At 48.1% G+C, this 27061-nt stretch overlaps 1 protein-coding gene across 5 annotated transcripts in view; it reads right to left on the bottom strand.

The window, feature by feature from the left end:
• Positions 1–27061, bottom strand: part of ARHGAP35 (Rho GTPase activating protein 35) — an 849836-nt gene that overhangs the window by 494701 nt on the left and 328074 nt on the right. For all 5 annotated transcript variants that reach the window (XM_069644573.1, XM_069644572.1, XM_069644575.1 and 2 more), the window contains one exon: positions 18874–22752. In XM_069644573.1, the coding sequence (XP_069500674.1) occupies positions 18874–22554 (3681 nt within the window). In that variant the 5' untranslated portion in view covers positions 22555–22752. The remainder of the gene's footprint in view (positions 1–18873; positions 22753–27061) is intronic.

The raw sequence follows: 27061 nt of genomic DNA on the forward strand, positions 1-27061 counted from the left end.
GTCTGATAAGTCTGTCAGGTCATCCTGTTGAAAAACAGGTGTAGGTGCAGACCAACCCATAAATTCAATAATCCTTGCCATCAGGAATCTATAGGGTGTTTCGGCATTTTCCCCTGGGTCTGGTTTAACAAATTCCACTTCTGGGGAAGTGTCCAGCCCACTTGCCTCATGTAATGACTCCTGTAGGTCTTTCAACCTTCTTTCCTCAGAGGTGAAATCCTCTGAAACAGGTAGTGTGGTCCTCTGCAACCCTCTTCATTGATTGAAGATAATCCGGGGTACTCTGACCTCGGAAATGGTGTAAAACCCATTTCTAGGGCAGAAGGAGCCAAACTCGTCATTATTGGGCGAGAAAACGTCGATGTCGTCGACGCCGATTTGACAGGCTTCGAAGGGTCCGAGAACGGCGTCGAGTAAACTGGAAGAGGCCTCGAACTCAAGAGGATCGGGATCCTACTCGAGGATGTCAACGACGGTCTCGGCGTCACGCCGGAGGCTCTTGGTATTACCGTTGGCTGTGAAGTAGCCGTGGATTTCTCTTTCATCGGCGTCGACGATGGCGTCGAGTCGATCGACCGATGCGTCGAAGAACCCTTCGACAACGGCGTCGATGGCGCCGATCCATGCGTCGAAGGGATCTTCGACAAAGGCGTCGAAGACGGTGCCTTCTTACCCCATGGCCCGTGGTGCTCTCGGGTGGAATCTTTCGCCGGGTGCAGCGACTCGCGACGTTTCGATTTTTTGGGTTTTTCCCCCGGGGTATCACCCTCCGCTGTCTTTGAGGGGGTCGAGGCCGCTTTCTCGAAGACGCTTAGCATTTTCTTCCTAAATTCCTCCCACTCAGCCTGAGAGCTATGTTTTGTGGGGCAGGAGACCGTTTCTGGGGAAACAGAAGATGACGAGGAAGTGGATCTTCGACTTCTCTTCTTTGAGTGTCTCAATCTCGACGAATGGTGGGAGCTACTTCGAGATCTAGAATGGAAATGCTTTCAACGGCGAGGAGACGAATTCCTCGACTCAGCCGAAGAAACATTCGAGGAGGTTTTGACTGACTTACCTCTCTCGAGCTTCCCCCTGCGCTCCTTCAAGGCTTTCGCCGTCATGGACATGCAGTCCTCACACTCTGAACAATTTTGCTCGGCTCCCAAGCACCACAAGCAGATCCTGTGTCGATCCGTTATCGACATTTTTTTACCGCAGTCTCGACATTTTTTTAAGCCGGATCGCGGCGTTGTCGGTTCCGATGAAGAAGCCATCGAGAACGAGTTGGTATATTCGAGTAAATGTAGAGGGTTTATCTGACTGAACTGAGCAACGATATTCCGAGGCCCCACGAAGCGCGGAAAAACGGAACTGAGCAACGGACGCCGCGCGTGGCTATTTATGGGCATGGTGACGTCGGCGCCGATACAGTGGCTGTCGAGGGACATCGACTCGGCGGACGTCGACGTGCAGCGCCCTCTACTGAGAAAATAATTCCGAGGCCAGCAAGCTGGAGGTGAATTATCAAAGATAAGGAATACTTCGGAGGACACAATCCCTTCGAAAAATTGGTTATTTACCAGTGACAAAATCCGGCTGAAAACTGCCTCGCTTACTCACAAATGCCTGAATAATGCTGTGCCTTGCTACCTCACAGAGATTTAATTAAAAAATCCTCTAGCAGACCTACGAGAACAGCCAACACTGTCAGACGGTACCAAGATTTATACTATCTAAAGGCCGGTGGAAGTAGCTTCCCAGTTAAAGCATCTCAGCTTTGGAACTCTCCAACCCCTACCCTGAAAGCTGACCAAACCTCCTCTAACTTCAGACTGAATCTTATCAATTGGCTTAAAGATAATGAACACTAATGTATCTGTCTCCCACTACACCTGCACTGTAAATAGCTAAATAGCTCCCAGATTGCGATCTTAAATTATGTTCTTGCTGTATATTGTTTTTCCTCATTATTGTATCTACCCACCACTATTTGTATATCTGGTACTTGTATATCCTGACCTGTATATTATTGTGTAACCTAAGCTGAAAGTGTTCTTGTATCTCCTGTGCCCCGATACCCTTGGGTCTGGTGTGCAACACAAACAAACCAGTGAAGTTCAATTAGTCAACATGGCTCTAGAAGAGACTGGTACAAGAAAGCCTGTAGGGCCTGAGGGCAGGTTTAAATCAGTCCATGGTCAGTTTATGGGGATGCCTCATTTAACCCTACACAAATTCATCAGCCACCAAAGACAGCGAGGAAATCTGTGGGTTAGACAAAGCTCAGAGTAGCACATTTTACTAGTAATGCTTCCCCAGAACTAGCATTCTGAAAGTGTTTATGTAGATGTGCATGTAGGTGTCTGTAAGAGCCATTGTGCAGAGAACCATCGTGGGGGATGTACATAATGTTTTATTTCACAGTCACTATCTTCAGGAGCTTATTTGGATGCACCACGTGAACAGGACGTGCTCCGAGATGTTATGTAAAAAGTGGTAATTAAAGCCTTGACCACTCTAACAGAGGGAACCTCTTTTATGGCCCACATATTCAGCAAGACTCAGATCTCCCCGTCGGCTCAGTTGACACCAGCTTCATGATGCGAAGGGAAGGGAAAAGAGTGGGGAAGTCTACACCTAGTCTTTGAAGGGTTGGACCCAGTGGAGCTGTGTGACCTGGCACTGGCTCAGATGTTTTCGTATATCGCACAGAAGACTGCAAGTCGTTTTAGATCCTTCACCAAGGTGGCAAGGAAGTTGTGGCTTTCCTTGCTGACAGTGGATGAAAACTCTTGCCTATCTGGTGCAAGGGCAGGCAGCCAGATAGGCAGTCTGTCGTTCCAACTGTGTGTGTTGAACCGTGCATGGAGGGCATTGAGTTATCCAGTCAAAGTGATGCAGGGAGTTCACGTAAACCATGTTGAATGCCCCATATCTGGTCCAAAAAGGGCAATGGATGGGATGGTCTTTTCTGAGAACAGAGAAACATCGACCTGTTAGTGCAAGTGGTACCCCACCGGGAGAAAAGAGGCAACCATTATTGGTTCCCCAGAACAATGATTTTTCAGGCTCAGTGCATTGAAAACCATGGCAGCGACTTTCTTCTCGCTCTTCAGAAAATACCCTCTTCAGAAAGTGCCCTTATTGTTGCTTAGGCATAGTAAACGGGCCGCAATAGCAGTGGAGATCATGCTTCAGGGGACTCTGAACGATGGACTTTCACTACTGACTCTCTTGTGCTTACGGCACTGGTGCACTGGAGCCACCATCTCAAAGGGCATTTCAGCCCCTCAGCCTCTCCACTAACACCAAACGTAACCTACTCTGGTGCCTTAAGTCTTGGCCCCTGCTCAGATGGGGACTGTGGGAGGAGAGGAAAGCTTGGAGCTTCAGAATCATCTCAGATTGCAATCAGAACTAAACATACTGGTCAGAAGTGCTCAGTACATGGCTCATCCCCAATCCTGCATTGAGATCTCGGAAACAAAATGCTTTCAGGCCTTGGAACGAAGCCCATGGGCAGTCACAGGCCTCAATTCCACTGGGATGAGACACCACCAAATGGACTGCTGAGTACTTTGTGCTATCGGAAATACCTAGGGGAGAACTTAGAATGACCTCAGGAAAAAGGCATGCTAGGCACCACTGAAGGCACTCTTAATATGAATAGTTAATAATGACTTCACTCTAAAAAAAACTAGTTAACCTGCCTCATTGATTCTCAAAAAGACACTTACTTACGTGTTGTCTTGCAACAAGGTGCTTAAAGGCCAGAGGGGCTACCGTGTTCAAGATATCCACACAGCTGTGAAACGCACTCTTGAAAGCCCAAACCGAAAGTGAGTTAGGGGGTACGGCCAGGCCAATAATGCTGGAAGCTAATTCACTGAGGACACAGATTACATGGAAATGTGACTGAGCTGGGTATCCCCAGTATAGTTTAAAAAACAAAAGAATCATTTCGTTAGGAATCATGCAGCTCTGCAAGAAATATTAAATCTGGTCGAGGGAAGATAAAGAACTACAGTTTGGAAGCCAGTATGTGCATAAAGAGGAAGCGTGGCACACAAAAAGGGCAGCCTACGCTTTACAAAAAACTGCTCCGTTTTCGGGAATCGATGGAAAAAGATATCCAGGTATCTGGAGGAAGGGTGATGGGAAGTACCAGTACTCCACTGCACGTTGTCTGCCTGCCTAAATTCTGCATTTTCCTACATCAAGTCTCCAAATAAAGCATACGCTATGTATGATTCTCACCCTCCGAGTCGGTTTTAATCCATCATACATCTCAAAGCTTCATTACGCCCCATCTCATTCTTCCTAGATTTTGACTCTTGCAGCCTGCATAACTCCTCTCCACCAGTGCTGCTGGCGGCACTAGTCTCCTACTGCCAGTGCCATTGCTCCCCTTCGCTTCGGTCTGCCTTGTTAAAGTCAGTTACTTAATAGTTTTCTCTGGCTGTATTTTACAGGTCCTCCCCCAACATGGCTGCTTCTGTGCTCTATTTGTATTATCCGCACCCCTTAAAAGCTCAGTTTATCCACCAAACTACCAGGGCAGCATGCTCCAGGCTTCAACCGCCCAGATCCATCATGCCTCTCGGATATGGACTAGTGGATGACGACCAACCACCTAATCCTCAATTTTGGGAAAACTGAAATTGTAGTCTGCAGGAAAACAGCGCTCCTTCCCCAACCTATTCCCTGGCCGCGCCTCCGCCAACCTCGACAAAAAACCTTGGATGCACAATGGACATGGATTTATCCCTCTTCCAACACATCAACTCTGTTTCCAGAACCTGTTTCTTCCATCTACGCATCATCGGGCATATCTTCCCCCACCTCACTTAACCTCACCATTTTTCCACCATCATCCTCTCTTACTTGGACTACGCAAACTGCCCTCACCTATGCGCACGTTTCAGATAAGGAAACTGCAAAGAATCTAAAATGCATATGCCCGCCTGCTCATTAGCCTACCTCCCCGAGAACGCATCAGCCCTACACCAAGATCCTCCATTGGCTCCCTATTGGTCGACGCACCACCTCTAAAGCCATGTGCATCGCCCACCGGGACATCCACACAACCGGCCTGGAATTCCTTCAAGACAAAAGTCACTCGCTACTATCCCTCAAGGACTCTCGGATCTCGCACAGCATCTCTCCTACTTGTCTCAAAACCAGTCTTTCCGTCCGTTGCTTATTTCGACAAGAAGTCAGAAAAGCAACAATTTATAAAAACAGCAAAAACAGTTCATGAGGTCAAGAAAAACATAGTAAACACCCATACAACGTACATTCATCAGTTCATCAATTTATTCATCCACAGTTACAACAATTAAAATACATTTCACAGCGCCCTAATAAGCGATACATTACTCACCGTAATCGTATTTCTGATGCTTGTATCTGCTTAGATTCACATGCTGTGCATAGGCCGACATCTAGTGGAAGCTGTGGAGTATTACAGTTTGTTTTTCGAAACTCGAAAATGGGCGTCGACACAGGGCGTGCCAGTAATACTATTCCTAGTGTGACGTCCACTGTACCCAAGATCCCTCACGCGTCTAGGATCCTGAGATTGTATTTTTTCTGACATGAGGTAGCATGAGGAGTAGCGTGAGTACAGATAATCCAAGCAGATAGACAGAAAGGTAAGACTACAAGCAATCATGCGCCTTCTCTCGGAGGGGAGGAATGGTGCGTCGCATGTGAATCTAAGCAGATACAAGCATCAGAAATACGATTACGGTGAGTAATGTATCCCTTCTGAGGCTTGTGGAATCTGCTTAGATCACATGCTGTGCATAGATTAGCGAGCAGTACCAGAAAAAGGAGGTGGGATGTGAGAAGGGTCATGAGCAAATAAGTGTCTTAGAACCGCTTGTCCCACTTGTGTATCTGCCTTGGAATGGGTGTCAATGCAGTAATGCTGAGTAAAAGTGTGAATAGAGCTCCAAGTAGCTGCTTTGCAAATGGTGTCAAGGGGTACATTTGCAATGAAAGCCAGAGTGGCCCCAATGCCTCTAGTAGAGTGGGCCCTTGGCGTAAAAGGCAGAGTCTTTTCAGAGAGTGAGTAACACAGCTGGATACAGTTAATAATCCACTTCGAGATGGCACCTTTAGAGACGCGATCCCCCTCTCTGTCTGCCTGTAGCTACGGAGACAAACAGTTGATGTGTTTTCCTTAGCGGTCTGGTTTTATTTACATAGTAGAGGACCGCCCTACGCACATCTAGGGTGTGTAGTTTCACCTCAGCCGAGCTTTGCGGGTTCTGGAAGAAAGCCGGAAGCTCGATGGACTGGTTTACATGGAATTTTGATATAAATTTAGGCGAGAACCTAGGGTGTGTGCGTAAAACCAGTTTGTCTTTATGGATGGTAAAGAAGGGATCCTGCACTGACAGAGCCTGAATTTCACTGACCCTTCTTATAGAAGTAATAGCTACTAAGAAGGCCGTTTTATAAGTCAGGTGTTTGAGACTGCTTTTATGCATGGGTTCGAAAGGGGGGCCCATGATCTTGGCTAGCACCACATTAAGGTCCCACCCTGGTGGTGGGTTTGAAATAGGAGGATGAAGTCTCTTTACTCCTTCCATGAAGGCTTTAACTACTGGTACTTTCCACCACAAAACCTTGCTATGGGAAGTGGTGTAAGCTGAGAGGGCTGCCAGGTGTACTTTCAGTGAGTTAAAAAACCAATCCAACATCTAACATGTTGTGATGACAGGAAGATGTTCCGACTGAGTGCCCATATCCAGATTTTCTGGGCAAGCTTGGACAGATTTGGCGAGCGAGTCCCTCCTTGCTTGTTCAGGTAGAACATGGCTGTAGTGCTGTCCGTCCGGATTTGCACTGACAGGTTTAGTAGGTGGGGCTCGAACGCCTGAAGCGCTCTGAATACTGCCAGAAGCTCTAGCAGGTTGATGTGGTTCTTGGCCACTGAGTGAGACCAGAGACCCTGAGCTGTGTGGTGGAGATGGTGAGCTCCCCACCCCGTCAGATATGCATCTGTAGTGACTACTGTCTGTACTTCGGGATAGTAAAAGGGTTTCCCCTGTGCGAGATTTTCTCTTGTCCACCAGTGAAGGCTTTGTACCAGTGTTGGCGAAACGACCACTAGATCGTCCCACTGACCACTTGCCTGAGACCACTGTTTCGCCAACCATTCCTGCATGGGACGCAGGCGCGCGTGGGGGACCAGGTAAATGCATGACGCCATCATGCCCAGTAAACGCATTGCTTTGCGTACCGTTATTTGTTGACCGGACTGATAATGCGGAATTTTCAGTAGTATATTCCAAATTCTTTCTTCTGAAGGAAAGGTCAACCCCTCCTGGGTATCCAGGATTGCTCCTAGGAATTGTTTTGAGGTGCTTGGCACCAGGCTCGACTTCTTCTCGTTGATTGAGAAGCCTAACTCGTGGAGGAGGTCGATCGTCCTTTGACTGTTTGTCCTGCAAATTCCTGGGGTTTCCCCCGTTATGAGCCAGTCGTCCAGATAAGGGTACACTGGGATTGCCTCCCTGCGTAGGTGTGCAGCCGCCACCGCCAGTACCTTGGTGAATACCCTTGGTGCTGAAGCTATCCCGAAGGGCAGTACCTTGAATTGGTAGTGGCGACTGTCCACCTTGAAGCGCAAGTACTTTGTGCGCTGGGAACATGGAAATATGAAAATAAGCATCTTTCATATCCAAGGTTGCCATGTAATCCCCCTTTTTTAGGAGGGGGATTACCTCTTGTAGCGTGGTCATACGAAATTTTTGGGGCTTGACATACTTGTTGGCAGGCCGTAAGTCCAATACTGGGCGCATTGTCAAGTCTTTCTTTGGCACAAGGAAGTAAGTTGAATAAATACCCTTGTTTACCTGGTGTCCCGGGACGAGTTCTATCGCGTCCTTTTGTAGAAGAATGGCGATCTCCTTGAGGAGAACCTTCTGATGTTCTAAGGAGTGTACTCTTTGTCGTGGAGGATGGTTCCGGGGACGCTGCAGTAGCTCTATAAAATATCCCGTGGATACTGTTGACAGCACCCATCTGTCTGATGTGATCCCTTCCCAAGCCTGGGTGAAGTTTGAAATGCGTCCCCCTACTGGGGTTGCGTGAGAAGGGACCCTGAACTGAGCGTCACTGCTTTGGTGGAGGCGTGCCGCCTCCCTTGCTGGGGCTGCCTCTGCCTTTACCACGACCTCTCCCATTACCTCTGCCGTAACCCTGGCTAGACTGTTGGTTGTTGTTCCACTGTGTAGCCTGCCCCTGGGAATAGTTAGATCCTCTCTGGGAATTTTGGCCGCGTGGGCGACGAAAATTACTATTCCCTCTCTGGTTAGGGGGTTTATTGGTTAACTGGCCAAGGGATTTGAGTGTCTCGTACTCGGCCTTGGCATTTTTCAGTGCGTCTTCGACCGCCTTACCAAACAGATCGGCTTCCACCGGTTTGTCTAACAATGATGCCTGAGTTTCTGCCTTAAAACCAGACTGCCGTAACCACGCATGTCTCTTGATAACAGTACCTTCTGCTATCAATCTGCCTGCGTTGTTCGCGGCGTCGAAGGTTGCTTTCAAAATGCAACCAGACACGGCTCTACCCTCTGCGGAAATCCGAGCTAATTGGCCCTTTAACGGTTCAGGAGCAGAGGCTATGAGAGCCGTGACTTCTTCCCACTCATGGCAGTTGTAGCTGGCCAACAGGGTGGTGGAGTGAGCAATCCTTGCTTGATAGGCGGACGTTGAGGCTACCTTCCTGCCGAAACCGTATCGTTTTTTGCTCTCCTTGTGGGAGGAGCTTCTGACGAAGACAAGGGTGTCCCAGCCCTCTTACGAGTGTTGGTGACAACTAGGGAGTCTGGCTTCAGATGTCCTCTTATATAGAGAGGGTCAGACTGAGCTGCCCTGAAAAGTTTTTCAACCCTGGGATGGACTGCTCTGGTGAGGTTTGGGTTCACCAGGGACGGATCTATTCTCCGCTGAATGGATTTAAGGATAGGGATGGTCTGCGCAACAGGCCTCCTTTCTCCCACTAACTCTTCTGCGAAGTCCCTTTCCTCCTGTACACCGTGGGTGTCAATGTGGAAATGTTCTGCTGCGTGAGCGAGAACCTCATTTAGGAGGGGTTGGTTATCGACCGGGGAGTCGGTAACCGGGGCTTCGTTCTCTACCGGGGAATCTACTCTATGTTTCCGGGTCATCCTCTTCTTCCTCCTGGTCCTCCTCATCCCCGTAGTAGCCTGTCCCGGTTTGCTCTTCTATCAAACCAAATTCTTGGTCTTCTATCAAACCAAATTCTTGGTCTTCACAAAAGGAAGCCTCTCCTTGATACCGTGAATATGGTCTTGCGTAAGGTTGTACCTCGAAGGGTTCAGACCTCATTGGAGTTTCAAACCGGGCCTTCTTACTCGGGGGGATAGGATCAGTAGAGCCTGAGGGTGTGGCCCCTTGTGGATCATACGAGAGGAAATGTTCTGGATTTTTATCATAAAAATCAGCCAAAGAAGACATTCTTGACATGACCCTATCTAGGTCTTCACTGGACCATTTTTTGGAACTGGGAATGACTCTCAGCAAGTCTATGGGATTTATCTTGAGTAGCCTTGCTGGTTGTGGACCTATCAGCAGACCTGGGCTTGTCTGTCTGTTTAGGGGGGGTGGAGTGTATCACAGGTGTGGAAGAATGTACAGGTAGTTTCTTCTGCTGTTTTCCCCCCTCCGCGTGCGTAGAAAAATGTTTTCCCTGTCCCTTAGTGGCTCCGGAGTTTTGACGCCTGGCGTCGAGAATTGGGAGAGGTGTCCCTGTCCTTCGAGCGTGGGGCCTTGCTGGCTGTAATTGCGGGCTCCGACTCCTGGAGCGCGGCCTGGGGGTGGAAGTCGTCTTCGTCTTCCGACGATCGAACTTCTGTTAGCCTAGGGAGCGAGGCACTCTTGGCAAGAGTGGATGATTGCCTGGAATCATGCGGCGATCTTGATCGAGAGCGCCCAGAGGACACCAAATCGGACCGTTCTGTCTGTGCCTCTTTCCGAGAACTCGACGTCGTCGAGTCTCGGTTGGACTTAGTATGTTTAGTGTGTGTAGCGCTTGTGTCGCCGGGGGTCTTCCCCATAGCCGCCCTGCCGGACTACCTTCCGAGGTCGGGGACCTGCGCTCGGCTGTCTTTCAACGCCGTAATGCCCTCGCCGTCCGAAAGTACGGCGTCGCTGCCATCGCTGAAGGCGCCCTCCGCTGCCATGGACGCCTGCCTGGCGTGGTGGGCCCAACGCTTTGTCGAACGGTCCTTAAGTGTCTTAGGTTTAAACCTACTATACGCTCTGCAGTTCGCTTCGGGGTGGTCCCTCGGCAAGCAGAGATTGCATGTGGCGTGCCTGTCGACCAAGGGCATTTGCGATTGCACTTGGGGCAGAATTGAAAAGGGGTACCCTCCATACGCACCTTGAGGCAGCGGGCTGTTAAGTGTAGGAAATGTATAAGGTGTACCTATATACCAAGAGTGCAGAGTATGTACCACCCCCACTCTCCCTACTTGCAGGGCCGAGGCCAGCGGCCTACCAGGCTCGGGCCGAGGCCAGCGGCCTACCAGGCTCGGGCCGAGGCCAGCGGCCTTCCGAGCCCAAATCCGTCGTGCAGCAGCCGACGGTCGATTTCTTCTCCAGCCGGCGTCGAGTGTCGAAGTTCGACGTTGGGGTGGGAAAGGATGTCAATAGAATATTATTTTAAATTCTAGCAAAAGTATGGCTAAGGCCAGGGGACTCTGCAAAATGCTTCCGACCAGTATGGCGAATAAAAACAATCTGAGGATCCTAGACGCGTGAGGGATCTTGGGTAGTGAGGTCGTACCACTAGGGATAGTATCTGCTTAGATTCACATGCGACGCACCCTTCCTCCCCTCCGAGAGAAGGCGCATGATTGCTTGTAGTCTTACCTTTCTGTCTATCTGCTTGGATTATCTGTACTCGCGCTACTCCTCATGCTACCTCATGTCAGAAAAAATACAATCTGAGGATCCTAGACGCGTGAGGGATCTTGGGTACAGTGCACGTCACACTAGGGATAGTATTACTGGCACGCCCTGTGTCGACGCCCATTTTCGAGTTTCGAAAAACAAACTAATACTCCGCAGCTTCCACTAGATGTCGGCCTATGCACAGCATGTGATCTAAGCAGATTCCACAAGCCTCAGAAACATGGTTACAGGACGTCTTAGAGGCAGGGCTAAAGGGAGTCTCTGCTTCTTCAGGCATACCCTCCAAGCCCACTTAAGAAAACTACTGTTTGCAAAAACAGCTGGAACATCAGCAGAGTCTAAGCACAACGCCATGGCTGCAGAGGAAGTCCTACAACCATGGCTTACAAAAAGCGGCTTCAGGAAAGGTTTCCTCAGTGGCTTAGTGACAGCACAACATTACATGGCGGAGGTCTTCGTCAGATTTGTTGCATAACATACACTTAGGAGAGACTCTTATTCCACTTGTGTAAAGTACTGCAGTGGACAAAATTCCAAGACACAGCTTAAGGTATAAAGATTTTTCAAGTTTGGGGATGATACAATTCAGGTAGTCTTCGCAGCCTTCGTGGATTTTAATAGCAAGATATCGTGCCAGGGATTCAGAGGACCGATTTAAACACTGTCACAAGCCCCCTTGGCCAACACAGCCCTCTTTACCACTGATTTAGAATCAGGATGCAGGGCAGACAAGTTGGACCATTAATCCACAAGCCCCATACTTCCCAGCAAGTTTCTGATGTGTGCCCATTTTAAGGAAGTGCCCCCCCCCTTGCTGTGACAGAACATCGACAGTGCCTCTCTGTATGTCCATAGGCGAACCCAATAAAGCACCGGTTGTGATATTTATTCTCCACCACAGCTAAAGATTGAGTGTTCATCTGACCCCACAACTCTGTCCGGTAAAGTGCGGCTGCTCTTGCCTGTGCTCTGTATGCATCCAGGGACACAGACCGCCCCATTCACATTCTCATCTGTATACTTGGCCAGGACACCACTATACCTAGCCAGCATTAACTTGGCCTTCACAAGGTGTGAGGACAAGCCGCAGGACGCCATGACTCTCACCTCCCTGGGTAGTCATACGTAGAGACTTGCTCAATTTCCCTTCTGTCCAAGACCAGCCTGAAATCCCTTTGCTTTCTCCTGACATTGGTTTTGAAGATCAGGGACTTTTGTTTAACTGATATTAAGTGACAGCCCATTCCTCTTGCAGAAACAAAAAGGTCTAGCTGCTTGCAGGCACCAACGGGTGTCAGGGATAAGAGCACTGCATCATCCGTAAATAAGGCTGGTATCCTCTCACCCGCTAGGGAAGGAGCATCTGTTTCTACATCCAAGAGCTTCTTAATAAGACCATGAATAAAAATACAGAACAGTTGGTAGCCAAAACGTACCCTGGCGCACACCCTTATCAATGTCTATCCTGCCGGAGGTGCTCCAATCAGTTCCCACCGAACCACTACAGCATTTCCAGTATATAGACTCTGGATTGCAGACAGTAAAGTACCTGGGATGGCAAGGTCCTTCATCACCTCCCAGAGTCGATGTCTTGGTACAGTGTCTAAAGCAATACGCAAGTCTACAAAAACTGCATAAACATCAGTCTCTGAGGGCCACATATTTATCGCATACCAACCGCAGGCGTAAACTTTAGTCGATTCTGCTCAAGCCTTTGCAGGATCCTGCCTGTCAGTGATCAACGAGCCCATTAATTCTAGCCCAATCAAGATGAAATAGTGCCCAAGCAAACTTTTCCCTCCCGCATCCATTAATTAAATTAGCATAAAGTTGGCGGGGTCATCACAGGGGGCTTTTTCATGGATTGGGATAATTTCTGCGCTAGTCCAGGACACAGATCTTTGCTCGGGATTGCGTTAAATCATTTTGTCAGGTATGGCACCCAAACTGGGAGTTCGTTTTTCAGAAGTCTATCAGGACCCCATCAGGGCCTGGTGCTTTGCCCAATCTTGAATCAAAGTGCCTTCTCTACCTCTAGGTTAGATTAACAATGGGGCACAGTTGTGTTCACCCCCAGCACCGTCACACACCGTATTCTGACTCGTTCTGGTGTATGCCGCCCCTTCAGCCAGATAGAGGTTCCTGTAGTGCTCAACCCAGAGTTGCTCTGGGATGCATCCATGCAGGAGATTTTGACCTGATCCTTGGACCACCCCCATCATGGCCCAAAGCCCTTTGAATCCCCTGTGCCTATTGCTTCCAGTAGGGTTTTCCAGGTGTCTTATTGCCACCCCCTCTTTTTATCCTTCAGCAACTAACAGTATTCTTTTCTAACCATCCTTACTTCCCCACCCAGAATGGGCCATGGGACTTAACAGCTGCTATGAGCCATCCTTTAGCCTGCCTGCAATCCTTATAATACCAGGGGGTAACTGGTCAGGGTACGCACAGCCTTTCCATAAACTTAGAGGTACGCTTGGAAAATTGCTGTCCAACAATCACACAGGGCTGCCCTCACATAATCGTCCAACAAATGAATATCTTCCGAAACCAAATGGCAGGAGTGTCCCAAGATCAACCCCTCCCCATCTAATATTTCTCCTAGCATGCCCCACGATTTCCAGGTGTACTGCACCCTCCCCTGTACTGGTTGTCCTGCTGCTAGATAGTGTCCAGAAATGGTCACCCGTCTCCAGGAGCAAGGGATGATAGTCACTCTAGGCCCTCTTGTGGACGGAGAATGTTTTTACTGAATCCCAGGCCTCAAGATTCAATGTTCCACGATGAAACCTGCATCCCAGGGGAAAACTGAGCTAGACTCTCTGCCACTTGACCATTCGAGAAAGCTTGCAGCACCCCGGAATCCATCTCCGCGGTGAGAGCAGTGAAGCAAAGCGTTGTCTCTGCCATGGGCGCCCAGGCCTTTCATTTCCTGGGGACCGGTTCCACACTCTCACTGACCTGTAACAGTTTGCTGGATCCCCACCGTACCAGGCTAATGCATCATTGGTCCCTCGTTACCCATATGTATACTCTCTGCGCTAGCCCAATTACGGGAAGGCTGGAAAAACTAGTGGTGGGTACTCGTAGGACCATTTGGCTTCCCTCCTCAGCCCTGGGTGTATGTACCCCAGGATTGTTGCCGGGGTGCACAATAACATTCGGGTGGGCATATTGTTATTAATATTGACAGCTCACTTGGGGATAGCGACCGCTGTTCCATTTCCAAGATAACCCTGACAAAGATGTGATCTTTCAGGACGATTTTTATTGCATCCTTACCTAGTGGCCCTACTAGTCTCTTGCAGGATAAGATATCACTGCGGACTAGTGACGAGCAGCTCCTCCTAGGCCCCAGCCAATGAGCAACCTTATTTATCCAAATGTCCTCACGCTCATATGTGCCATCCTCTCTCTTGGGGACACTCGCAAGATAAAAGCAGTCCTTCTGTTGGTTACCCAGGCTATAGGAAGCCTGGCCTCTCCCAGCTCAACCCCCTAGATGTGGAGACTGGATGGGGGATGGGTAGGGGCGGGGGGTTGCAACATCCGCTCCATCATCAATGAGTGGTACCCACATAATCAGATCCTCCACCATGTTTACCAGCCTGCAGATGTCACTTAAGTTCATTTTCTTTCCGCATAAGTGCTAGAAACCGTAAAGCACACCTACAACTCCTCCCAAACCTGGCCCCAACGGCAACAGGGCCCTGGTCTTGGTTGTCCACCCATTAAAATGGGAGGGGGCATTGATAAAGGAGCAGGAACCAAAGGCGCAACAGTGGCTGCAGCAGGTGGAGTGTCGGTGCTAGTAGCAGCTAGGGCTTCAAACATATTACTAACGGGAACCCCCAATGTGTACTGTGGCAGTTCACATGACCCCCCCCCCACCAACGGCACTCCCACCTTCCCCCTTGGACTCTGCCCCTTTCAGGGGAACTGCAACCTCTACCGGGATGTTGTAATGCAATCCTTCAGATTCTTTCAATGTGCTTACAATCAGATAGCCTGGGAGAATCTTGCCCACATCTATGAGACTGCGTAAGGTATTCTTGAGTGGGCCCAGGCTTTCTTTAGCCAGTGCCACTATCTGATTCAGACTGAGCTTATAGTTAGGGTGCGCCCTTATCTTTTGGGCCTCAGGTAACCCCTCATTACGGGCCATACTAATTGCATCAATTTACTCCATTCAGAGCATGCTGCAATTAGAAATTATCCTCGAGCCCCCGTTTTGTACCCTTTACTTTACCTCCTCCAGGCCTTTACTTGTGGGGTCGACTTCACTCAAGAACCCTATTTCTTCTATCATAGCATTGGCTTCGTCAATTCTTTCCACAAACTTAGAGGTAAGCTTTCTTGCACAACCATTGGGCAGAGGACTTAAAACCTTCCTTTTAGACATGGCAGATGAAAAAAAAAAAACGAGTCCCCCACACCTGTAACCCACATTGAACTAGTTGTAAGAGGAACGATCAACAGATACACACAACAGATACAATTAAACTGGATTAGACTAGGTTAAAAACGACAGCAGGAAAGGACAGATATAATCATAAAATCAAAGCAGAAGAACTGGAACGGAAAGGTTAAGGCTTTGTTTCCCAATGGTTTCCCAGAGGGATAGCTGTAAAAACATCAGCAAAAAAGGTTCCAACCACAAAAAGCATAAAACGGGAGTCGGATCACCCACTTCAGGCACTGTCATCCAAGACCGGTCACCCCCACCCTGCTGATCTGTAAAATCCAAGCTAGCGATGCAAGGATTAGAGAAGAGGCGACACTCAGCGCAGCGCAAGGTACACCCAACAGTTATAAGGGGGCTGCCCGAGCCAGCCTCTCTCCTTGCGCCTGTGCACCTAGTGTACATTAGTCAAGAGTCCCCCGTCTCCCAGTAACACACCTAGGCCTTTGATCGCACCGTGCTTACCCTTCAGATATATTGATGGGTGATGGTAAATTATGAGCAAAGACTGCAGTTCGTTCAACAGGGAGATCCCATAAACAGGAGTTATTTTATAAATGCGGGTGTGCCCTGGGGCCACAGTATCCCTCAACCGTCCCTTTGCAGTGAGTTCATAAAGTTCATAGAAGTTCATAAAAATTCCCTGCTTACCACAAGGCATGGGAAAAGAAATGCAGGCACGAATGCACAGATGCACCTCACCTCAAAGTGCCCACATGGGTCCACAAGCTTGCCACTCCCGGGGGTAGCAAAACTCCCACGTCCTTGGTGCCGCAGGCTTCAGCCCTGCGGGTTGCTGGCTGGGTTAAGTATCCGAGGGCGGGCCAATGGGGTGCAGTGTCAGCACAAGCACAGGCAGCCCTCCTCGGAGACTCCTGCACCCTTGGTCCTGCAGGCTTTTCCCTCCCCCCCTCTTGAAATCCTCCCACACTCTACACTCTCGATAGGCGCACAGAAACCCTGACCCAAACACTCCTATCCACAAATATCCCACGCATGCCTGCAATATTCGCAGCAGCACACCATGACACATTATCGTCCTCCCCAAACACAACAACTCTCCTACCCACCAATGACCCACAGATATCGGCAGTATTCACAGATGTACACCGTTACAAACTATCGTCCTCCCCTCAACCCCTGTCCCTTCGGGCCCTCTCCCACTGCTCAGACTTTCGTTCCAGGGAGACCATGAATAGAGAGACCAGCCAATCGCATTGGACCTAGAAAAAACACGCTGCAGTCAAACCCCATCCAGTCGTATGATAACGTATACCTTACACCACCTCTGAACACAGGCTACAGGCACAGCCACCCATCCATGCACCCTAGAATGCAGCTATAGCTACGCTATTCTGGTCTAGCAGCACACAGCCATCCACACAAACCCCTGACATGCCTTAAAAACCTCTGCCATTATTATACAGTGACAACCAAATAAATGGAATTCGGTCTAGCTGGGCACACATCGAATCTTCAGCACTAACACTCTATCCTAAACCATCAACAGCACCCACCCACCCACGTCCCTGACCATTGGCGCCAGTTAATGGACCCTAGCCAGCCCATTTAGGTCCTACTCCCGGCAAAAATGCACAGCACAAATGAATCTTTTAATTTACATTTTTAGAACCTGCGTTCAACAAGGGTGCATTGAGGCCATAAAAATGGGGACAGGGTGCTATATAAATGACCAATACAATAAGATTATTTACCTCTTGTCCATAGTGGCAGTATGGATTAGGTCATCTTCTTCCTCTACTAGCCTGGATGCTCAACTTCACCTGTTACACGATTGCCCTTCCACTGCCTGGTCACTGAACTCCTCTTCCTTGAAATTTCAAAACCGCCTACCGGCTACAAATTCTGCAAGTTCCTCCTCTGTTGCTGGTTTAGATTACGGATTTATTTCACCCGCTAGGTTATTTTGGCTTTACCAATTTAGTCCTGTAGCATTCATCTGACTGCCTGGTTATGTCTCTACACTGAACTTTCTACCAAATTGCATTCCGATTTCCCCTCTACCACCCCCGTGTCTGTCTGCCCGGCATACCCATCCGTCCCTACAAAGTAACAGAGCAAGCCCACTTTAATTTCTTACTCTTCGCAATCCTCCGTCTCCCTAGTTACACATCTCTCCCCTTTAAAGTACATCTGAATTTTCCTTTGCCTGCTTGGAAACGCTACTGTCCATTCTCCCTGAAGAGATTCCACCCTTCCAAAATGGCACCTACATTATTACTGACCCTTCTTAGCGGGTTTATCCAAATGTCGCCCCCCCCCTAGCTGTGTGGTTACACTACAGCTTATTCTTTTTGACTGATTACTCCGTCCCTCTTGAATCCGTCCACCTGCATGATTAAACAGTGGCCATCTGCCAGCTTAGTTAAATAGTCTAGGCCATTACATTTCTATACCTAGTGTGCTGTCCCACCAGATTTCCTGTTTATGGAGCTCTCCTAAAATGCATCAATATCACAGTTGCAATCTATGCTTGTATTGATCGGCAACAATAACCTATCTGCATCAATAAACTCCTACTGCTAATTTGCCAGCATTGCTACAACAAGCTTGCTATGTCAGCATACATACACCTCTCCTTTACTTAGAACAATAGCCCCATCACACCACTGCAGCTCTGTCTGCTTCCCACCTCCCCTCCCCCCAACCAGTTTAAGTACGGGGAAATCAAGGTATCACATGTATACTCATAAAACGGTCTGTATACAGGAAGCAACCTAATAAGGCTAATAGGTTTTGGACCCAATCCGAGGAACATAAAGGGCCTTCGAGCATATACCACTTGGTGTTAGAGCTCCTCATGTGTAATAACTGATCAGCCTATAACTCCAGGTCTGATGTGTTGAAAAATCTGTATGTAAACATCTTGCTTTGGGTAAATGATACCTAATGATGTAACTCACTTCGAATATCCGGTTGTGTGCATAACATCTCAATTGTGTGCAATTACTGCTCCAATCTGTGTTACCAACTTCGCGTTTGCAATCATGACAAGGTTACCGTTATGAACACTTATTAAATAAACACAATCGATTCCAGTCATAGAAAAATTAACAATACTGACAGCCCAACAGAAGTAACAATGATGCACAGAATTAAAGCAATGATTTCAGCAAATTAGCAGAAGTGTATTATAACAATTGAGGCAAGAGAGCTGTTAACTTGTATTGGTATACCACCTACTGCCATAGTTAATGGTGTCAAAGCGCATTTGCCTGTCAGAGGCAAAGGAGGAGTATGACAGACCATTCAAGTGGCGCAACAATGTCGGCAGAGAAGATGCAGATGTTTTTGGACAAAAAAAGCTTAATACCCACCTCCCCCGCCCCAACTGATATTTCTCCAAAAAGCACCCACACCCTAAACATTTTTGTTAACATCCACATGCATGCATCTGCAATTCTCAGTGCCATTCATATTTTATGCCATCATTTTTTCCCCCCATTGCCTACCTTGGCCGTCTTCCTAAGACTCCGCAAGATGTTCTTTCTCCAGGGGTCTTCGCCATCTGGTTCAAAAGTAATAACTGCATTATCCCCTTTTGAACTCTGATCCTCTTCCTTCTTCTTTATGTGTGCTAGTTCATCATCACTTCCAACAGTTAAGCTGGGTCTGTAACTGGCAAACCTACCAAGCTTTTGGCACTTGTTACGATACAATAAAGGTTTGCTCACAATGGACACCTTCCGACTGCGTTCCAATGAGCTGGTGTCCATTTCACTATCCGAACCATTCCCACTGCCATTGGACTGAGCCTTGTTAATGTTGCGGATGGTGATGATCTTTCCCTGGGTGCTATCATGTGGCACAGAATAGATATTTTCCTCCTCGCTCCTGGGTTTCACCACAGAGTCCATGGGCTCTGCGTAATCGGATGGATCAAATCCATCCAAGGGTGCCCAACTCACAGAAGACTTTCTCTGCCCATCCCTGCTGCCTGCTTCCAGGTATGGCAATTCAGCCTTGCTAATGTCGAAAGGAGCAGGGGGCTTTGGTTTTACTGGTGGAGGTACTTTGTTGTTCATCTTGCTTTCAAAAGTGTTAATGACAGAGATGTAAGAAAGGCTATCATTTCCTTCCAGCTCAAAGGGCTTGCAAGGATCTTTGGAAAGTGGGGCCAGATAGGGATCCTCTCGATTAAAGAGGTGTTGGGGAAGCAGCTCTGGGTCATCTTCTGAATCATGGATGGTGGAATTGCAGAGGGGCGAGCCTGCACGCGGAGAATTAAACACCTCTTCTGTGGCACTGCAGGCCTCCGCTGTATTGTCATACATATGTGTTGCTTCTATGATGTTTCTCTTCTCCACTACATCCTTGAAAAACGGACTAAAGATTTCAAGCTTAGGTTGAACTTGGCCACAAGGGATAGTTGTAAACTTAGCGTCTATTTCTTGAGCAATTTCTTCACCCTCAGTTAGTTGCTCACGACTCACCTCATTGTCTAAAAAGCCAGAAAGTCCATCAGTGAGTGCCACAAGCTGAATAGGTATGATGTCTTGAACTTCACAAAGAAAGGCACGCAACATTGCCATGGACGCCCTACGTTTTGCAGAATAGAAAACAATATATCCATGCACTAGGCGGCTTTTCCTAACACTAAATGAAGAATGGTATGAATGGACAGACAGCTCAATTCGCTTCTTGTGCGTTCCTATCTGCAATTCAAGTAGGACAGAATTATTACTTGAACTCTGGGAAGGCCTGCAAGTTGGGGACTTAAGGATAGGCAGCAAAATGTCTTCTGTGTTGAACGGATCCCCACACATCAAACACATAACAATCCGAAGGTCACAGTCGCACAGGTCTTTGATGCTGGATGTGGAACTCACAAGGTTCAAGTTTCGCTTTGCATCTAAAAGGCCCTTCAGTACCTGACTAATGTGCTTTTCGTTAATGTTGCGTCCATAGCTAATGCCAGTTGAAGCTGGATCCAGAAACATACACTGCAGCTTGCTGGCAGTATGCAGGCCTTGCTGTATCAGGCTGTGCGCTGTTTCACCACTGGTGTCTCCTCCTCTCTTGTTTACAAGGATTAGTGTGAGTGGCAGGTGAAGTAAGTAATTGTCCCTGCGGCCCATGCTTGACTCTCTATTTTTTTCAATGCTTTCAACAACGTAAGATAGGGACTCTTTAGAATTATAAAGACAAAGGCATCCATGGGGCTGAAACAATGGTGTTTGGAAAGCGTTAACAGGAAGCCGTACATTCCCCTCAATGGGTCTCAAGGACAGTTCATACATTTTACCATCAATCACAAATTTGTCATCATTTGTGCAAAGAGCCCGGATCTCATTAGCTAGTTCTCGTGCCAGGCCATCCTTTCCTAGAATAACTAGATTAATCCTATCTACACTTGAGTCAGAGAGGGCATTCTTTTGATAGCGATCAGAGGACCTTATAAATCTAGAACTGATCAAGTGTTCAATTTTCGTGTCTACACAAACTGGGTTGCTAGGGCATGTGTCTTTCGTAGGATGAAACACAAAGTGAATGTGTTTCAAGATGAGAGCATCACGCTCTGCTTGCAGTTTCTGTAAAGCCTTGAATCTCTGTTCTTCCCCAAGGACTTCTTGGATGACCCCCATTTTTTCTTTGCTTGGCTTTGCGTCAAGCCCCAGTTCATAAAACAACTCTGAATATTCCAGTAGAAGCTCCTGAAACTCCTCCTTGGCTTTCTCAATTATTTCTTTTTGGTGTTTGCTGTAGATCTCCATATATACAGATTCATCTAGCCATTGGTAAAACTCCTCACTCATGATGAAGCTGCGAGCCTCTTCCCAGGGTTTTCCTGGCGTGATGAATAGTGATCTCTCCAAGTTATCTTTAAAAGAGCTTCTCATTTCTGCCCTCTTCCTGGCATTCCTCAGTTTCTCCAAGTGAGCCCCATAGATCTCTTCTACAGCTTGGGTTTCAGTGAGGTCGTAGGGAATTCGTTCATCCTCCATGTTGTCAATGTGGCTGGTCATATCCCATGGGATCTCCTCCAGAACTATGAACCACTTTCCAAACTCAGGCTTGGCCTCCAGAAGCTTTCCTACTTTCCCCCAGCTCAGATGGTCTATTTCCTCTAAATTGGGTATCAGGACATCAAGTGCACTGGGCAGCATAGCAAGGTATGTCCTTCGCCGACGGTCAATATGCTCCTGCCTAAGGCGCTGCACATGCTGGGTAAAAAGCTTCTGAGCCTTTGATGTCCCTTCCAGATAAACATATTCCTGATATTCTTGGCAGGTTTTCATCCTGCAGCTGACATTCAACCATGTCTCATTGTGATTCTTCACAAGGCGGCTTACGAGCCACTCGTATTTGTCTTTTGCAGCAGCAATCTGCTGGCTCTGCTGCTTTAGTGCCTCAAAGTAAGGGATGATTTTGGTCCGTCCCCTACTCTTATCAATCAGCTGCACTAAAGTGCTAAATGCCAAGTCCACATTGACATTAGATCTAGCCGATGTCTCCACAACCATAAGGGCCTTTTTGCTTAAGGCAAAAGTGTGTGCATCTCGAATGTACCGTTCCACCCCTTCGTCGCACTTCATTAGAACCACCACGATGGGCTTTTTCGTTTTTGCAAGTTGATTGTAAAGATTTAAAACAAATTTGAGTTGATCATCAAAGTTCCTGTTCATGCCCCTGCTTACATCAATACAGAGAAGGAAACCATCGATCAACAGTTTTCCCTCCGGCATTTGCTTCTGCTCAAAGTCCTGCTCAAGCCCCAGTTGATCAGTGCAAAAGTACATGAGCTTTTCAGCGGATGCCAGTTTGGTGGCAGCGGCACGTTTGATGTATGGTTGCAGGGCGGTGCTACGGTGGGGTTGAAAAGTCTGATCATCAATGAATTCAGTTTGCTCCACAACATGAATTTTACACTCCACATAGTCCTCCAGAGAGCGCACAACCTCGCCCCAGAACAAGAAATGGTCATTGTTGACCACACGCCCCCCAAAGTCACTGGTACTGAGAACAGAAGTGTGGTCCAGGTAAAAGTTATCTGCGCTGGGTCGCACAAAACGATTGCACAAGCAAGATTTCCCAATGCCACACTGTCCTTTCTCCTTCTCGGTTCCAGATAATCCCACCACACTGATGTTGTAGGTGGGGATGCGAACATCTTGCTTCCTTGCCATCATCATAGCCCTCCACTCATCCTGCCCAATGCATTTGCAACCGATTGGTTGTGAGAGTCCAGCACCCCATACAGAGACTATCGATAGATTGAGGAGAGAACGTTAAGGAGAGCAGGTTATCACCCCAGAAATCCGATTGCTGAAAGCTGGACTGCAGTTTGTAAGGCTTCCATTCTCTTCCAACTCATCTGGTTACGTTTCTCCCTAAAAGGAAAAAATAAAAATAAAGACGTATCACCTAGACATAATTATATAAGACTGCAAAAACAACAGCAATTTTATGGCTGAAATAAGGATGAGAGAAGAGTACACTGATCCTATTAATGTGCCAATCTCAAGATCTGCGAGAACCTGATCAAGCAAAATAAGTAGCGTACACAAATTTCAATCGCAAGAACTCTAGGCCATACACAAAATCGATTTTTAAAACCACATCTGATTAAGCCTATTCTAAAGCAATGCTGTTTATCTTTTTATGACAGCAACAGAGTTTCTGCCCATAAACTGTAAACGGTGTCCATTTTTTTTTGTTTTAAACTTTTGGAGGCAAAGCTTTCAAACAACAAATCCATTGTTCCATGTATTTAGTTCTCAAATCACAAAAGCTAATTTTACTGTAGAGTTCTCAAAATGCTTGTCCATCCACCAAAGCATCTGGTCACAAACAGATCTGACAAAATACAGGCTTGTGCGCAAAGATTTGAAAAGGCGTTTTCTAGGAAAACCGAATATTGGGCACAAGCAGATCATAGGAACACATTTTTAATTTACTCCAACCCAAAAACTGTTCATTTCTAAAGAAAATCTCTAGTCCAATGCGAATGTACAAAATAGACCAGCCTGTGAACCAATGAATTTCTGTGCCACTGCTAACATAGAAACACGTGGCAATTTACCTTACAAGATGGCCGCCTGATTTTACTATACTACGACCAGCCCTCATCTGGATTCACCGTGCCCGTGCCCCGACATGATTGGTCTTCCACCCGCAATAAGAGCCAATTCGGTGACCGGCAGGCATAAGCCGGCCCCTTGACTAAGGTACCACGACAAAGGTGCCTGTCTGAGCCCTCCTCCAGAGTCGGTAACCCATCAGCCTAGGAAGGCTGCACCCACCTTTAAAACTGCTGCAGGAGCAGTCCCTTACCCAAACTACTGGCTGCATACCTCGGAGGTAAGCCCTGGGGCTATTCCGATCACAACAAGCATCGCCGACGCCACCGCTTGCTTTGAGCCACCTTCCGACATCAGTGTCTCTCTACTTTGTTAGGATGCACAATCAAAACGCGCTCACTTGTCCATGTGCATTGAGCGGAGCATTCATTCGCATTTCTGCGCCACTGCTACATAGAAACACATGGCAATTTACCTTACAAGATTGCTGTCTGATATTACTATACTGCGACCAGCCCACATCTGGATTCACTGTGCCCGTGCCCCGACCTGATTGGCCTTCTACTCGCAATAAGAGCCATTTGGGTGACCGGCAGGTGTAAGCCGGCGCCCCAACGAAGGTACCACAACAAAGGTGCCTGTCCGGGCCGTTTGTGCCTTCGGCCATAAACTCTGCCCCTACAGTTCACTTACTGCAAGTACGATAACCACAACTCCAGTGATTCCGCCCCCCCCCCTCCTTATAGTGAATCATCCTGTAACACTCCATCACCTGCAACTGCCTGCTCAGCGGTTCCCCACAAGGGAGTAGTTTCTTACCTGTAACTTCATTTTTCCAGCGTTGGTATCTTTTATGGATTCACATGCTGTGAATATCCCCCATCAGGCTGGGGAACCTCTCATTTTAACTTAGCTTTTTCCTATGGAAAACTTTGACAACGTTCTTTTGGGTGCTTTAGCCACCACCAATAGGACGTAGGGTGTAAATAGCACCGCCCCCGCAGCTGCCCATCAGATTTTAACCTCCAAAGTGGAGGCAACCCGAACATGTTTGCATGGAGGGGCGGCCGGCGGGCGCACGTGAATCCATGAAAGATACCAACGCTGGAGAAATTGAGCTACAGGTAAGAAACTACTCCCTTCTCCAGAATTGGATCTTTCATGGATTCAAATGCTGTGAATAGATTACATAGCAGTATCCATCATGCATGGCGGAGTGCAAATGCAAAGAAACAGAATCACATACATGAGAAAAGAAACCCATACAGTGATCAAGTTCAAACAAATACCCCGAAGCTGCAGGGCTTACCTTATTGAAACAGGCGTTGCAGGACTGCCCGTCCCACCTGCACATCCTCACCATGCTGCTTCTCCAGACAGTAATTTCGAGCAAAGGTATGCAACACCGCCCAGGAGACTGCCTGGCAAATGTCCACCAGTGGAATCCCAGACCATAATACCGCTGACAAAGCCGTAGCCCTCGTCAAGTGTGCCCTTGGATTACTCTACAAAAGGTTCCCAGCTTTAGTGTGGCAGAACGAGATAGCAGACAACACCCAACGGGAAAATCCTTGCTTGGAGATTGCCCGTCCCTTGACAGACGGTCCATAAGCCACAAACAGCTGCTTAGAAAGTCTATATAAAATTTGAACGCCCTCTTTACATCCGGCGAATGCAAAGACCGCTCTGCAGGCATGGAGGCTGAAGCAAACAAAGAGGGTAACAATAGAAGTGAGTTTGTGAAATGTTGGCAATTTTGGGATAAAGTGCGGATTAGTAGCCAACACCACCTTGTCCTTGAAGAACCTCAAGTATGGAGGGTCCACAACCAAAGCTTGCAACTCAGACATCCTTCTGGGCGAAGTAATGGCCACTAGAAAAGCTACCTTCCAAGACAAAAACTGCAAAGGAGTCAACGACATTGGTTCAAACCGAGGCTTCATCAGAACTGATAAAACCACATTAAGGCTCCACGCAGGACATTTCTTGACTGGCGGAAAGGTCCGAAACAACCCCTTCAAGAAATGCTTGATGAGACCATCACCAAACGGAGGCATTGCATACAGTTTGAGTGAATCTAGAAATTGCTGCCAAATGTACCTTTATGGAGGAGAATGCCAGACCCTTTTCTGCCAACTGCAATAAGTATGGCAACACTTGCTTCGGCGAAATGTTCAAAGGTTCCATCCCAGGTTGGTCCTTAGACCACACAAAACCTTTTCCATTTACACACATAGGAAGCACTCATGGACGGAGCCCTTGCTGCCTCCAAAATGCACCAACAGTCACCAGAAAGCTTTCGCAGGCCAAACTCAGAGAAGTCAGGAGCCAAGCCATCAGGCTGACACACCCCGGACAGTGATGCCAGACAGCACCCTTGTCCTGAGACACAAGGTCCGGCGTCACTACCAACCGAATCGGCTCCGCCACGGACAGATGAAGGAGATCTGAGAACCATGGCTGCCTGGCCCAGAACGGGGCCACCAGAATCACATAGCATGGGTATCTCCGAATCCACTGGAGGGTCTGCCGAATGAGTGGAAGCGGAGGAAAGGCATAAGCGAACCTGTCTGTCCACGGGAAGAATGCATCCCCTAGAGACTCGGGATGAGCCTACCTGCTGGCCAATTCCTTGCACTGCTTTTTCTCCCACATTGCGAAGAGATCCAACGAAGGACGGCCCCACTTCCGCAAAAGCATGGATACCTGTTGCTCCTTCAGCTGCCACTCGTGTAGCTGGCTCACCTCCCTGGTGAGCGCATCTGCTTGCCCATTCAACACTCCCGGCAGATGAAGACACAATGCCGATGTCTTGAAACAAAGCCCAATGCCAGAGGTCTTGTGCTTCCTTCGACAGTACCCTGGAATGCATGCCCCCGCCCCTTGCTTCGTGAGGTAAAAGATTGTGGTGGTAAACACCCTCACCACCGACCCATGTAAACGCGGTAGGAAAGATTTCTGGGCCCAATGTACCACTCTCAACTCGAGCACATTGATGTGGAAACGCGACTCTACCCAAGATCACAGGCCATGGACCTGCGAGTCCTCGAGATGCACACCCCAACCGGTCTGAGCGGCATCCGTCACAATTGTAAAATGGAATTCTCACTAAACAACTGCTCCCCCTCATATGGCATGTGCAGAACTTTATAAAACACCTCTGGGCGACAGTCCGTGCACTTAAGCCAGGCGTGTCGACGCAACACTACACCGTTGTTAATCTGTTTAAAACCAGATTCCTCCAAGTCCACGGCAATGTTAATACTATGCTTGGACGCCTCTTCTCCTTCGCGTACCAACAGCATCGCAGCTTTACAGTGTTCCTCAGATAGATGTTCCAGCAGGGGAGCCAACTATTGCCACATCTCACGATCGTAGCGAGCCATGATCGCTAGAGAATTGTCCGCTTTCACCGTCGTCGCCCCCACAGTCAAAAACTATCAGGAGGGGTAATACATTTGTGCTGACTCCTGGCTTTGCGGCTAGCTGCCGCTGAAACCACTGACTCAGGAGTGGGCTGTGATACCAAGCACTTTGGTGCAGAGTCCGGAGCCTTAAACTTCTTCTCCAGCCTCCCTTTGATAGCTGGTTCCGAGAAGGGGTGTTGCATCGTGCACAG

Source organism: Ambystoma mexicanum, chromosome 2p, assembly GCF_040938575.1.
Source record: "Ambystoma mexicanum isolate Mex_15411 chromosome 2p, UKY_AmexF1_1, whole genome shotgun sequence".
NCBI lineage: Eukaryota > Metazoa > Chordata > Amphibia > Caudata > Ambystomatidae > Ambystoma > Ambystoma mexicanum.